Here is a 12662-nt window from a genome sequence, read left to right as displayed (position 1 = left end):
CTTGTAATTACGTAGCATTTAAAATTAACACATTCACATGAAGTTATATCGAGGGACCAACCATCTAGTATACGAGTGCGTTGTGTGCTTGGATCCATATTAGGGGCGGAATGCGTTTACTGCCACTGCATCAGTTCAAACAAATTATTTTGACCCGCACTTCATCTTATTCCAGGATACCCTCCACCCCACCGCACCACCACCATCACCATACCCCACCCCACCCACCCTTCTTCCTCAAAATCAAATAGTTGGTCCCTACGAATACTTTCGTATTTTCTATGAAAGGTCTTATGCTCATTGGTTAAATGGGAAGAGCATCTGCAGAAAAAAAGATTAAAGCGTGGAATAATTATCTTTTTCGCCACTTCCTCTGCAGAGACATGCAGCAATGATGATCCCGATTATCTGTAAAAACAGACATTAAACCTTCCATTACCAAACAATTACCTCAGTGTTTATAGCGTTATCAGACAAATATTTTATGGTGTTATTTCTTCACCTATTTTAAAGTGGTACAATCTTATTCTCGTGGTTTTCAAAGTGCATCTTTGGAGACATACAGCTTTTTCTCATAAGACAGCATAGTCCCTGTCGTTCACAACAAAAGGTTTTCACGATGATTTGACAAACACAATTAGATACACCAGATCTGTAAACTAACCTCGAGAATGTATCAATGTAAAGGGCATTTTTTTCAGTCAAATAATCACCGTTCAAATGTAACAAGATTTTTACATGACATTAATTTACAATTCACAGCACATGTATAGTTATCACCAACAAGCATTATTGTTTTTTTAGTTTACATTCCAGAAAATCTGTACAAATACTCTCGTGATCCTATTTTGATGTTTTGGTTATCTGTTTGTTGTTTAACGCCGCAATCAGCAATATTCCCGCTAAATGACGGCGGTCTGTAAATAATCAAGTCTGGAGCAGACAATCCAGTGACTGACATCATGACCATCGATCTACGCAATTGGGATACGATGACATGCATCAACCAAGTCAGCGAGCCTGACCACCATATCTGTTAGTTGCCTCTGACAACATGCATAGTCGCCTCTTACAGCAATCATGGGTTGCTGAAGACCTATTCCCTACCCGGATCTTCACGGGTCGACGTAATGACATCTTAAGGAATTGTCACCATGACATTGTTCGCTACACCATTCTCGCTGAACATACCAATGACGTGGAGACATTTTAAGGGATTGTCACCATGACTGTGTTCGCTACACCATTCTCGTTGAACATACCAATGACGTGGATACATCTTAAGGAATTGTCACCATGACATTGTTCGCTACACCATTCTCGCTGAACATACCAATGACGTGAAGACATTTTAAGGGATTGTCACCATGACATTGTTCGCTACACCATTCTCGTTGAACATACCGATGACGTGGAGACATCTTAAGGGATTGTCACCATGACTGTGTTCGCTACACCATTCTCGATGAACATACCAATGACGTGGAGACATCTTAAGGGATTGTCACCATGACTGTGTTCGCTACACCATTCTCGATGAACATACCAATGACGTGGAGACATCTTAAGGGATTGTCACCGTGACATTGTTCGATACACCATTCTCGTTGAACATACCAATGACGTGGAGACATTTTAAGGGATTGTCACCATGACTGTGTTCGCTACACCATTCTCGATAAACACACCAATGACGTGGAGACCTTTAAGGGATTGTCACCATGACATTGTTCGGTACACCATTCTCGTTGAACATACCAATGACGTGGGAGACATTTGAAGGGATTGTCACCATGACATTGTTCGGAACACCATTTTAACCTTTAACCATATGACTTGAAGGCTCATCTGACCGACTGAATATACAATTAAATATCTATTTTGATATTGACATATTTGCGACAAAGTAATAGGTTGAAACCCTAGCTAATTACCTGAAACAGATTAGTTGACGTGAAATCGTAACAAAATACTTACTGCCAAAGTAATGATAAAGAATTCAGCAACAAGAAGCAAACTGCTGTAATCATTTAGAATGGCTTGAAGTTTCCCAAAGCAAACGTGCAAGATTGTAAACACAGAGACATGAGTATCATCTTTATCAAGATCTTACAAGCTGTTCGCATGCATGCAGTGTAAACCGGTGATCAAACAGTGTGGTAAACATAACATACAACACAAGAACTATATGTGGACCTTTTTTGATGATATGATCATATTATCATACATGGGTAACTCATTTATCATATCTGGCATATGATATGTACAATACTAAATGAATCATCGTTAGATATCTGTTTTGTTACAAATAGAGAAATCGAGTCGGATACGTTTTGAAGTACACGGGTATTTGACGGGGACGAGTGAAGTTATTATTTATGATTTATTACTCAAATAAGTCATGTCGTTTGATTTTTGGGGTGTATTTACCGAAATTGGAATTTCGACGAATATCGTTTTGGTCAATCATGTGTCAGATGTAGAACTGTCCTCCACATGTGTACCATAGCACATGACGTAATGCGGACACCAATGTGGCAAATGACAGACACGGTTGTCAATATTATGTGTTAAGGCCACTTTGGTGAAGATGTTAAAATCAATCAATTGGTGACCTCATGCGATCATGTTCATGAGTTTTAACGCATTTAGTTGTACGACCTTGTCAAAAAGAAACCAATATTTCTGCACAGCATATAACAGTAAACAGCGCATAATATAGATAGTATTGGAATGACATTGGAATGTGTATCATACAAATTTGACGTGGCAGTAAGAATACTAAATGTACATAATATTCTATGGGTAGTCACAAACCTATATATATAGCTGTTTTGATGTAAATGACGCAGGCGTGACAACAGAAGAGTTAATTCGGAAAAGTCGGATCACTTTTTTATGTAAAAGGTAGGTGTTCATTGTTAACTATTAAGATAAACCCCTTCTATTCTCTCTATCATCTTACGAACATCCATGTCTTACCTCAGAATACATATCATTCGGGCAGGACTCACTGCTTGCTGCCTCAGGAGCTTCAGTGCCGTTGTCAGAGGATGCACAGCAGCTTGGCGGCACTTTACCCTTTAACATAACACTTATTATGATGACAATCTGTCGGCTGTCTGTATGTTATTTCCAGATTACAAATGCAGAAACAATCAGAAAGCCACAAAAGGGAGTTGTTGTGTTGAACATGGGACAGACCTTTAGAACTGTTCGCAAATACTTCTTTGAAGTCAACGAAGTTATAGTACACACCTTATCATTGCCAGTAAACACCGCATCATAATCTTTGTAGCTGGATACGCCACAGCATTGGAACTGTAAATATAATGACATTGACATGTGTCAGAGAGAGCGGTGATGGTACATGTAGTCTATTACAAGCGTGAAAAATATAACAACTGACTGAATGAATGGTCTTTATAAGTTGTGAACAATGTTTATGAATCTATATTTTTGTTGCATCTTCCCGAGGAAAGGGAGTTAACTGACTGTAGAAGTCCAGTTCCCAACGTTACCGAGCAAGGCTGGAGTTATAATTGGGCTGGACTAATAAGCCTATGCATATTCCAATAAAATGTCGCGCAACGAAATCTATATCCTCCCGTGCAGATTTCGGTCGAATTCAGGATTTGCAAAGAATGTGTACCGTCAACTTAGCATCGACAGATGTTTTTCCAAACGTTTTATGCGTTTTCAATCATCTTGCTCAAGTTATTTGATGTACTGGTGGAGCTACGATCTATCCACGACATTTCAAGTTCGGCAAATGTGGAAACTGGACTTTTATAGTCACTTAAACTCCCTTGCCTCGGGAAGAGGATTTTGTTCTTGACACAATAGGGCTAATATTATCGATGGGGCTTTCAGTTGCAACGTTCACTACATATTGAGTACAATATTTAATCTGACCACGCGGGCATCCTAGCAATTATAAGAGCACCAAGGATCACATAACCTCGTTAACATAGCATTATGGAAAGTTTTCCTCTTCCTATATCAGTACATTACTTTCTTGACAATAAAGATATTACCTGACTCTGAACATAATCCCAAGGCTTTGTGAACTCGGTAGCTTTTTCTTTGTACTTGGTCTGCAAAGTTTTTGTAAGAGATCCAGTGAAATGGTCGAGGTCCTCAAACTGAAAACATTTAGACATATAATGTTTCATGATATCGAGATCATGTTCTTCAGGTATAAGTTTGTGAAAGATCACTTCATGTGAAACAAATGAAAGCGACTACATATTTGCTAGGATTGCAACTGATGGGGGAAGAGTGTGGCTCAATCTATTAAGGCGCTGTGAAAAGAGGCATACCTTACATGTAGGAAGGAATATATTCTATGATCGTTTGATTAAATCCTAGATTCGCCCTGAATATGGTTCTTACATTCTATACATTAAATTCGAGGATAACGAAAATGACTTTCAACAAAATGTATAAGTAGCTTAGACCTACCCGCACAAAGTAAACGATTGTGGAAATAAAGATCGCTAGAACTCCGAAGCTGATGATCAGCGAGAAGGTGATGTACTGAAACAGTTACAGTATACTATCAGCATACGAATTGGCGCTGGAAAACACAAAGATAATCAGTTACGGAAACTTGGTTCATCAGTGTACTGGAAAGGTTGAACGCCACACAAAATTACTTTTGAAAAATAACATGAAATTTAACAGGTGGGATATTGGGAAGAAAATCCATATTAAAGAAGTGAGTTAGTAAGTGAATGTTGTTTTTGTCACAGTTAACACTATTCCAGCTATATAATGACGACCTGTAAATAATCCACTGTGGTACAGACATATCAATGGTTCAAGTGTCAAATGTTCTGAAAGTGAAACACAACCCTAGTCTCTGAGAAAGTGGCATCACAAGTCAGTATCCCGTGTGTCTGCCATGTGCATTGATGACTGCCGTGCAACGTCGATACATGGAATGGATGAGGCGGTTGATGAAGGCCATAGGCACTTGAGCCCACACTCCGAGGAACGCCTGACGCAAGTTCAGCTGCAGTTGTCGGCCTTGGTCGAACGTCATTCAGCCGTCTTTCAATCTCGTCCCACAGGTGCTCAATGGGATTTAAACCGGGGCTGAAGGCAGGCCACTGCATGGTTCTGATGCCATTTTCCTGGACGAAGTCTCTTGTTGCTCTCGCAGTGTGGGCACGGGCGTTATCATGCTGAAACTCGTGGTTGCGACGACGTGCTAAATGAGGTATGGCGTGTGGTCTCAAGACTTGATCAATGTACCGAGTCTGCTGTGACACCATTGCCTCTCTCTGGACCGATGGTCTGGAAGACCAATTCCACCCCATACCATGATGTTCGGACCACCCCATGAGTCTCTCTCAACAACACAAGCATCCGAATAACATTCCCACGACGTCGCCAGATTCTCTCTCTGTCATCTGCTGTCGAGATACAGTAACGGCTCTCGTCTGAGAAGAGGACTCTTCTCCACTGCCGGCAATGCCAATGCTGGTGCTGTGCTGCCCACTGAAGACGGTCCCGGCGATGACGTGATTCCAGAATGGGTCCTCGGTGTGGCCTGTGATAGTGGAGGTGTCTGCTCGGCAATCGTCGACACACGGTGTCCGCACTAATGTGTCGCTGGTGTGTCCACATTGTCTGTCGGGCAGTTTCCGCAGCAGTTACAAAGCGATCTTGAAGATGCTGTCGCACGATCTGACGATCCTGACGTCGGGTGGTGACCCTTGGTCTTCCACTACGTGGTCGGTCATCTGTAGTGTTGGTACCGGTACCGTTGCTGGGGCCTGTATATGGACCTTACGTGGACTTGAAATGCATTGGCTACTTGCCGGGCTGTTTTTCCATCTTGCAATCGTCCAAGGGCTGGGTGTCGCTGATTCCTTGTCAATCTTGGCATGTGGTAGCCATTCAATAATGAATGAATGTTATCCGATCTGGGTGGAATTTGATAGGGCAATAAATAGGGGAACGCATGTGCATTTCAATTTGCACGGAACGCACGTGCATCGGCCGTTGCCGTGATGCGTTTGGGCGATCGGTTTTATTGTCATCTGCTTTGTTTTTTTATCATCAAATTTCATTTTTCCGGACAAGGTATTGTTAAATTTTAGAAACTTTGACAAAAAGTACACAGATACATAAATGACAAATTTTCATGCAATGTTAATTGGGGTGGTTTCCTTTGCGGTTCAGTATATAATATGGTGAATCATCAACCGTGTTTTGCTGTCAATCTATATTGACGACATATAACATGTTCTTTGTTCCTACCATTCCCAGCAAACACTCGCTCTTATTGGAAGCTCCGACACAGCCGCAGAATGAGACAAGCAACACAAGGGCACCGAAGACAATGATGATCCAGGCGCTATTGTTGAGATATTGTTCATATCCATGCAGCTCAATTTGAGTTAGGAATTGGGTTGGTGAAGGGTGAACCTTGATAAAAATTCCAAAACCAATTGTGGCCATCCCAACAACCTGAAAAGAGTCAAGAGCCTTAACATTGTAAAACTTTTAGAGTTTGTGGGGTGATATATTCAGAAAACATACACGAACATGCAAATCTATGACTGAGAACAAAACTGAGGGTATTGTGGTGAGTGATTAGTGTTTTACGTCACGTTTAGGAATATCCAACCATACCATGACGAAGGTACACAAGAAATAGGCTTTAGGATGTCCCATAGTCTGAATTAGGAGTATGTTGTATAGTAATCTAGATTATTGAATCTAACTGTCCAAATGATAAAAACATGTGGTCGGTTCATTCAATTGCCGTGAGCCCACTTTTGAAATAGTCTTCATATGAGCTTCAGCATGGCTTAACATATGTCTGTAAAGTTTTCCTGATAATGTTAACTCCATTGCTATCCCTACTATCCCTCCGCTCCCATTAGAACAAAGATCATTTGTAAGGTCATTGGAAAAAGTCATACTTGTGCGTTGAGGTATTCAAGATTGATACTCAATTAATTCAAAACAACACTGAGTCCAAGCCACTCACTGACAGTAGGGAGAACACAAACAAGTTATTTATATTTACATATAGGTGTGTTTTCTAGAGTCCAGAAATTAAAAAGGCAAAATCAAACCATGTACATATATTTCATAAAATGTATTTATTTGACATTTTAGGGTTTGAAAAGTATGTTTTATATAAAATAAATGACCATGAAAAAGGAAGAGGTAATTTCTGTACATACCGCAAAGATGAAATTGAAGAAGATGAAGAGGCAACTAAAGGTTTTCCCACAACAGCCCAGCTCCATCTTTGTATATGTAGTCGTAGGAAAAGAAGTCCAGTTGTAACTGTTGTAGATAGATGAGTTTATTCAACTTGAGCAAGAGCTAAAGGCTGAAGTTCAATTCGCTGATAAAACGATAAAACAGTTACATCTTCCCATGCAAGACACCATATTGTATTTGTAGAGTTCGTAAAGTGTGATCGTGCCACGAGCAAAGAGTTTGGGTAATGCTTATGCAACGTTACTACCATTTATTTACGGTGGATGTTCGATAGTCAGGACCCCATTATTCCAGAATCTCTACCGTTTGGGCGCATAATGTTGGGAACGCGGATATGAAACTAAAGCGTTATTACAGAATACCCATGATTCGTTAAACCCGAAATCCGGTTCCTCTGGAATTGCCTTTACCATAAAGTCATCGACAGTTTAGAAGTTTTTAGCAGCACTGTTAATTAAGTATAAACATATTTGAAAGGGTTTCTGCTCAACATGTCATATATTCTTGTTGAAAATGACTTGAAGTTCCTATTGGTTTATATGGACAAATTCTTGACTCCAAAAGTGAAGGTCAATGCCACGATACAGTGAAGCCAAAATATACGTAACACAATACTGTTACACCTATATGAAATATTTGTGCTCCATGTCAACTGATATAAAAGTAGAAACACCGTATGGCCAGGACAGGTATGAATATGAATGACGGCCGCTTGTCAGATGACTTTGTCTTTCCCACATCACCACATATTGTATGTATGAAGAATCACATGGATTGAAATATATATTTTCCTTCCTCAAAATGTCAATGGTAAGTTTTAATTTCAGAGACATCGTTTGCATACACATACACAACATACGAGGAGTTGCTGAAACGTTCTGAGCCTCACTATGATGGACTATGTTGATGGAACTGGTTGCTAATTATTTTACAATATATTCCACTCCGAAGTCCACAAACGTCGGGCAACGAGTCTCTTCATCGCAATTGTGCAAAGGGCTCTCACCCCTTACATTCTATTCCTGTGATCGGATTGATCTATGAATTTGATTACACGTGTTCTTCAAACGCATGCCAAGAATTGCAAAAAACACCTCTCATTGTCCTTTCCTTTTTATAATTCGTACTTTGGAAGGGGAACATACGAAGAAAAAGGGAAAAAACACAATACTATTCCTACGGTATTAGCATTTTAGTGGTTGGTAAGTAACCGTAAAGACAAAATATTTTATGGATGACAACTTCTTTATCTATTAGGGTCCGACGGTTCGGTGTAGATCCTTATATCGTTGTCAAGCACCAGCTCTATACCAAAACGTCGCATCGTAATAAATAAAGGAGTTGTCGTCCATGAATAATCTTGTCTTTACAATAAGTGCGATTCCACAGACAAATTGAAGTAACCCTCTAAATGAAGAAAATTTCAAGACACGTGTTAACGAAGCACGTTTTAAAAGTATTTCATATCTGCAATGGTCTTATCGATAGCTTCATCACAGAAGTAATGACATTCCGAAAACTAAATCGTTTGAAGTTTCAATCACTAAGGTTTTGTCGTATCGGTTGTGGTGATATTTTCCATGGCTGAACCATGGGATACAGAGTATCGGGATTGAAGAGATGGATCAAGATCAACATGGGGGCCATCACATTACCGCATCTCTGAGGTGGGTTGAATATTCAATCCTGCCAATTAGAGGTGGAGAAGCCTTAGCACTTTGACAACCCTACTCAAAGTTTTACGTACGTACACACGGACTACTGTGCACGATGCAATATACTTATATTAATGCAACAAGACACAATTCCATTGAACGTATATTCCCATGTTGTTTCTGTGGCCTTGCGTTTGAAGCAGATAACATGTTTGTGCATGTTCATGATACGAATAAACATCAAAACCTCTAACATTTACCTCACAAGTAACAATGGTCCAAGTAAGTGTATAACGTCTATTCGCCTGTCGTCCTTCCGTCTTCCGGACGTCTCCGAATCAGGTGAAGAGATGAACCTGAACTTGTAGGGGGGTGTCTGGCACCATATATAAAGACGGACTTGATAACAGGGTTCAATGTTTCGTACAATAAAATTTAAAACATATATAAAATAGATTGGATAAAAAATCACAAACTTCTCAAAAACCGTAATGCAGGACGGCTGACATGTATTTGTCATTCATAAGAACCTGATGTGACATGGGAGTGTTCATACTTGCATGCACATGACAAACTATATACAGTTGTATCATATATCATCTGAGAAACCTCAAGGTAAAACTATTTGTTTCTCATAAAATTAAAAGAAATGCTATTCAATTACATGATAAACTATGTTAACCTAAATCCAACGTATGCAGTTCATGTTAGTATACTTAATAATTACCTGTGACTGTTATGTGTATTACATTTTGTAATTTTCATTCACTATATAGTCGGTTTTTGTGGCATTACGCAGTCACATAATCATATCTAAACACAAATACACAGTGAACATATATATGGCCACCAATTGTTGACACGTAGGAGACAAACTCACTGAGAATACATGACTTTTCGCATAATTTCTAAGGTAAAGGTTGTTGTCTCACCTGTTGAGTGCTACCTGTATCTTCGGCGTTGTCGAGGCAAATACAGCAGCGTATCTGTACTCACGAACAGCAATAGCAAGTTGACATTGATTAAGTTATGTTGCCATTTCACCGCATATGGTGTCCTGGATTATTGCATGGCGTGATTGAACTGTCACAATGTGAAATGGGTCTGAGGTAGTAACGTTGTTGACTGTGAAATAATCCATAGTCGACTGTTCATTTAACGATCCCCACGCCCTGCATAAACTTTCTCTGAGTTCAGACCCTCGGACTTTAGTGTGACCAGATGTATTGGACTTGGAAATTTATGTTCCTAGGATGTCGGGCAGAAGAAGTAACACGTACAGATATGTCTTGGGAAAGTCTTTACTGTCTGGGGATGTACAATTTTATTTAGAAACCCAAAACATATTTCTTGTGCACATGCTTTGTTAAAAGTATTTTATTCGTCAAAATAGTCATTGTGGACTGCAATAGACGAATGTGTACAAAGTGACATGTGACAATCAATGGATGTTAGGAATGAAAGCGTCATGATGAAGATGTAGGGGCGTGCATTTCTGCGAGATCGGCTCAGGTTACACAGGATAAAATAAATCCACAGTGAATGTGTATAACTGGACTCGTCAATAGTGTTTCACGTACTCCATGTCCACTAGGCCCGTGAACCCGGATGTTCACGGGCCCAACACAGGTACATATATATATATATTAAATAAGGTACAGTTGACGAATTCTCAACTGTAGACACACTGAAAGCCATTTTCTGTGTGGCATTGGGAACTAGAATCAATGTCTGTAAAACAAGGACGTACAAGTAGAAAATATAAATGAGTAAGTATGGTTTTACGCCGCTTTTAGCAATATTCCTGCAATATCACGGCGGGGGACACCAGAAATGGCCTTCACACATTTCACCCATGACGGGAATCGAACCGGGGTCTTCCGCGTGCCGAGCGAATGCTTTAACCACGAGGCTACCCGACCGCCCCTAGAAAATATAAAGAAACCAGTGTTATATGTTATATAGAGTGAGTATGGGTTCAGGCCTTCTTTGTTCCAGCAATGTCATAGAGTGAAACAACAAGCATAGGCTTTATGCATTGTCAACAGATGGCTATTGAACCCGGTCTTTGATTTGACGAACCAACGCTTCAATCATACCTCATACTCGATAGCACTTCATGTGTACCCCTATATATATGCGCTAAAACACAAGTCATCTAACGTAATGCAACAGGCATCATATCAGAAACGTGTAACCACATTATTAAAACGCCAACGCCAGGGAATAATCAGTCTATTATCCGCCGAAACAGGTTCCGTTGGGCGGAAAAGGCACAATAGTGTTGAAAATGATATGAGTGGGTTGTCACAACCCTTAATGTAAAAATTATTTAAGCCTTGTTGCAACCCTTAATGTAAAAAATACTCTTAAAGTAAAACTTTTTTACATTATGGGTTGAAGTGATAGATGATATTTTATTTTTACAATAAGGGTTGTCATGAGCACTATGAAATAATACTTATCGAACATTCATGAGACGTCGCAGATTTAATTGATCGTTACTTTGTCTAGATATGCCTAATCACGTTTAGATTCCCTCTCTACAACGACCACCTGGTTGCTTTCTGCAGGCTTTATAAAAGGGTTTATCACCCCTTACCCTTTTAACCGATTTCTATCAACCTTACTGTGTCACAGAGGTTATTTTTCGATACAAGGTAACCTCATTTCCGTTACTATCCTTATACCATGACGACGGAAAGGAGGCATCAGACCAGGAAGATCAGGTTGGCCTGATATTCGACAAACAATGCCTCAGAACGCAGCCATTGTCGATTTGCAATGTCTTAAACGGCATCGTTTTCACACTTGTTAAAAAATGTCATGGAGGAAAACAGTAAAGCAAAATGCACGTCCAAGTTATGGCATTCACCGTAGCTACACCTACGTACATATCTGATCGAAGGAAATCGATGTAGTAGTTTAGAAGTTATCCCGACAAATTGAAATTACGATCATACCAGGTCGATCTCTCCCGTTGGATGTATGTAAATACACATAATATATCTCTAATGAAACCCACTTTTATCAAACATAATAGTCATAATATTTTCTCCGTATCGAACATCAACAACATATCTTACCAGTGAATATTTTATAATACCCGTATACCTCCCGAATACGTTCCGAATTGGAACCTGGCCAACCCGTTATTACCCTGAGGCTTAGTTAACCTTCGACCTTGACGGCAGCACCAGCTCCTGATCCTCAGCTGACGATATTCCACTTGCATCACGATCTGATGCTCATCACCTTCCAGAGTAGAACTGGCATGTCCTCAATAACGAGCCTGCCATTCTTCTAATAGCCCCTCTTGTTCTCAGAGCTGAGCAAACTAAGTTTCTCACGCTGTTGCTTATTACGAATAATTACAAGAAACCGAGCAAAAACAATAAAAAATGTGAAAATAGCAAAGAGGACCCTATATTTCCAATAATACTTTGTTTTGAAGAATCTTTTACAATAAGGGGCAATATGTACGATATTAACCCTTAATGTAATGTAATGTAATGTAAAACTTTTTACATTAAGAGGGGCGGTCGGGTAGCCTAGTGGTTAAAGCGTTCGCTCGCCACGCCAAAGACCCGGGTTCGATTCCCGACATGGGTACAATGTGTGAAGCCCATTTCTGGTGTCCCCCGCCGTGATATTGCAGGAATATTGCCACAAGCGGCGTAAAACCATACTCACTCACTCACTTTACATTAAGAGTAGTTTTTACATTAAGGGTTGTAACAGTGGGACACTAAATATCAG

General features: G+C 39.9%; 1 protein-coding gene across 1 annotated transcript; it reads right to left on the bottom strand.

Moving 5' to 3' along the window:
- Positions 1 to 237: 237 nt before the first annotated feature.
- LOC124111265 (CD82 antigen-like) lies at positions 238 to 9938 on the bottom strand. Its single transcript, XM_046470913.2, has 10 exons — positions 9836 to 9938; positions 9164 to 9279; positions 7206 to 7311; positions 6271 to 6480; positions 4465 to 4539; positions 4038 to 4145; positions 3259 to 3321; positions 2983 to 3081; positions 1978 to 2061; positions 238 to 408 (listed from the first exon to the last, which is right to left on the bottom strand). The coding sequence occupies exons 3-10, from the start codon at positions 7269 to 7271 to the stop codon at positions 337 to 339; spliced, it is 777 nt and encodes a 258-aa protein (XP_046326869.2). The 5' UTR covers positions 7272 to 7311; positions 9164 to 9279; positions 9836 to 9938; the 3' UTR covers positions 238 to 336.
- Between the last annotated feature and the right edge of the window lie 2724 nt (positions 9939 to 12662).

Source organism: Haliotis rufescens, unplaced genomic scaffold (genome assembly GCF_023055435.1).
Source record: "Haliotis rufescens isolate VD_foot unplaced genomic scaffold, xgHalRufe1.0.p SCAF_6, whole genome shotgun sequence".
Classification (NCBI taxonomy): domain Eukaryota; kingdom Metazoa; phylum Mollusca; class Gastropoda; order Lepetellida; family Haliotidae; genus Haliotis; species Haliotis rufescens.
Note: the sequence above shows the minus strand (reverse complement) of the source record. Positions and strands in the feature narration are given on the sequence as shown.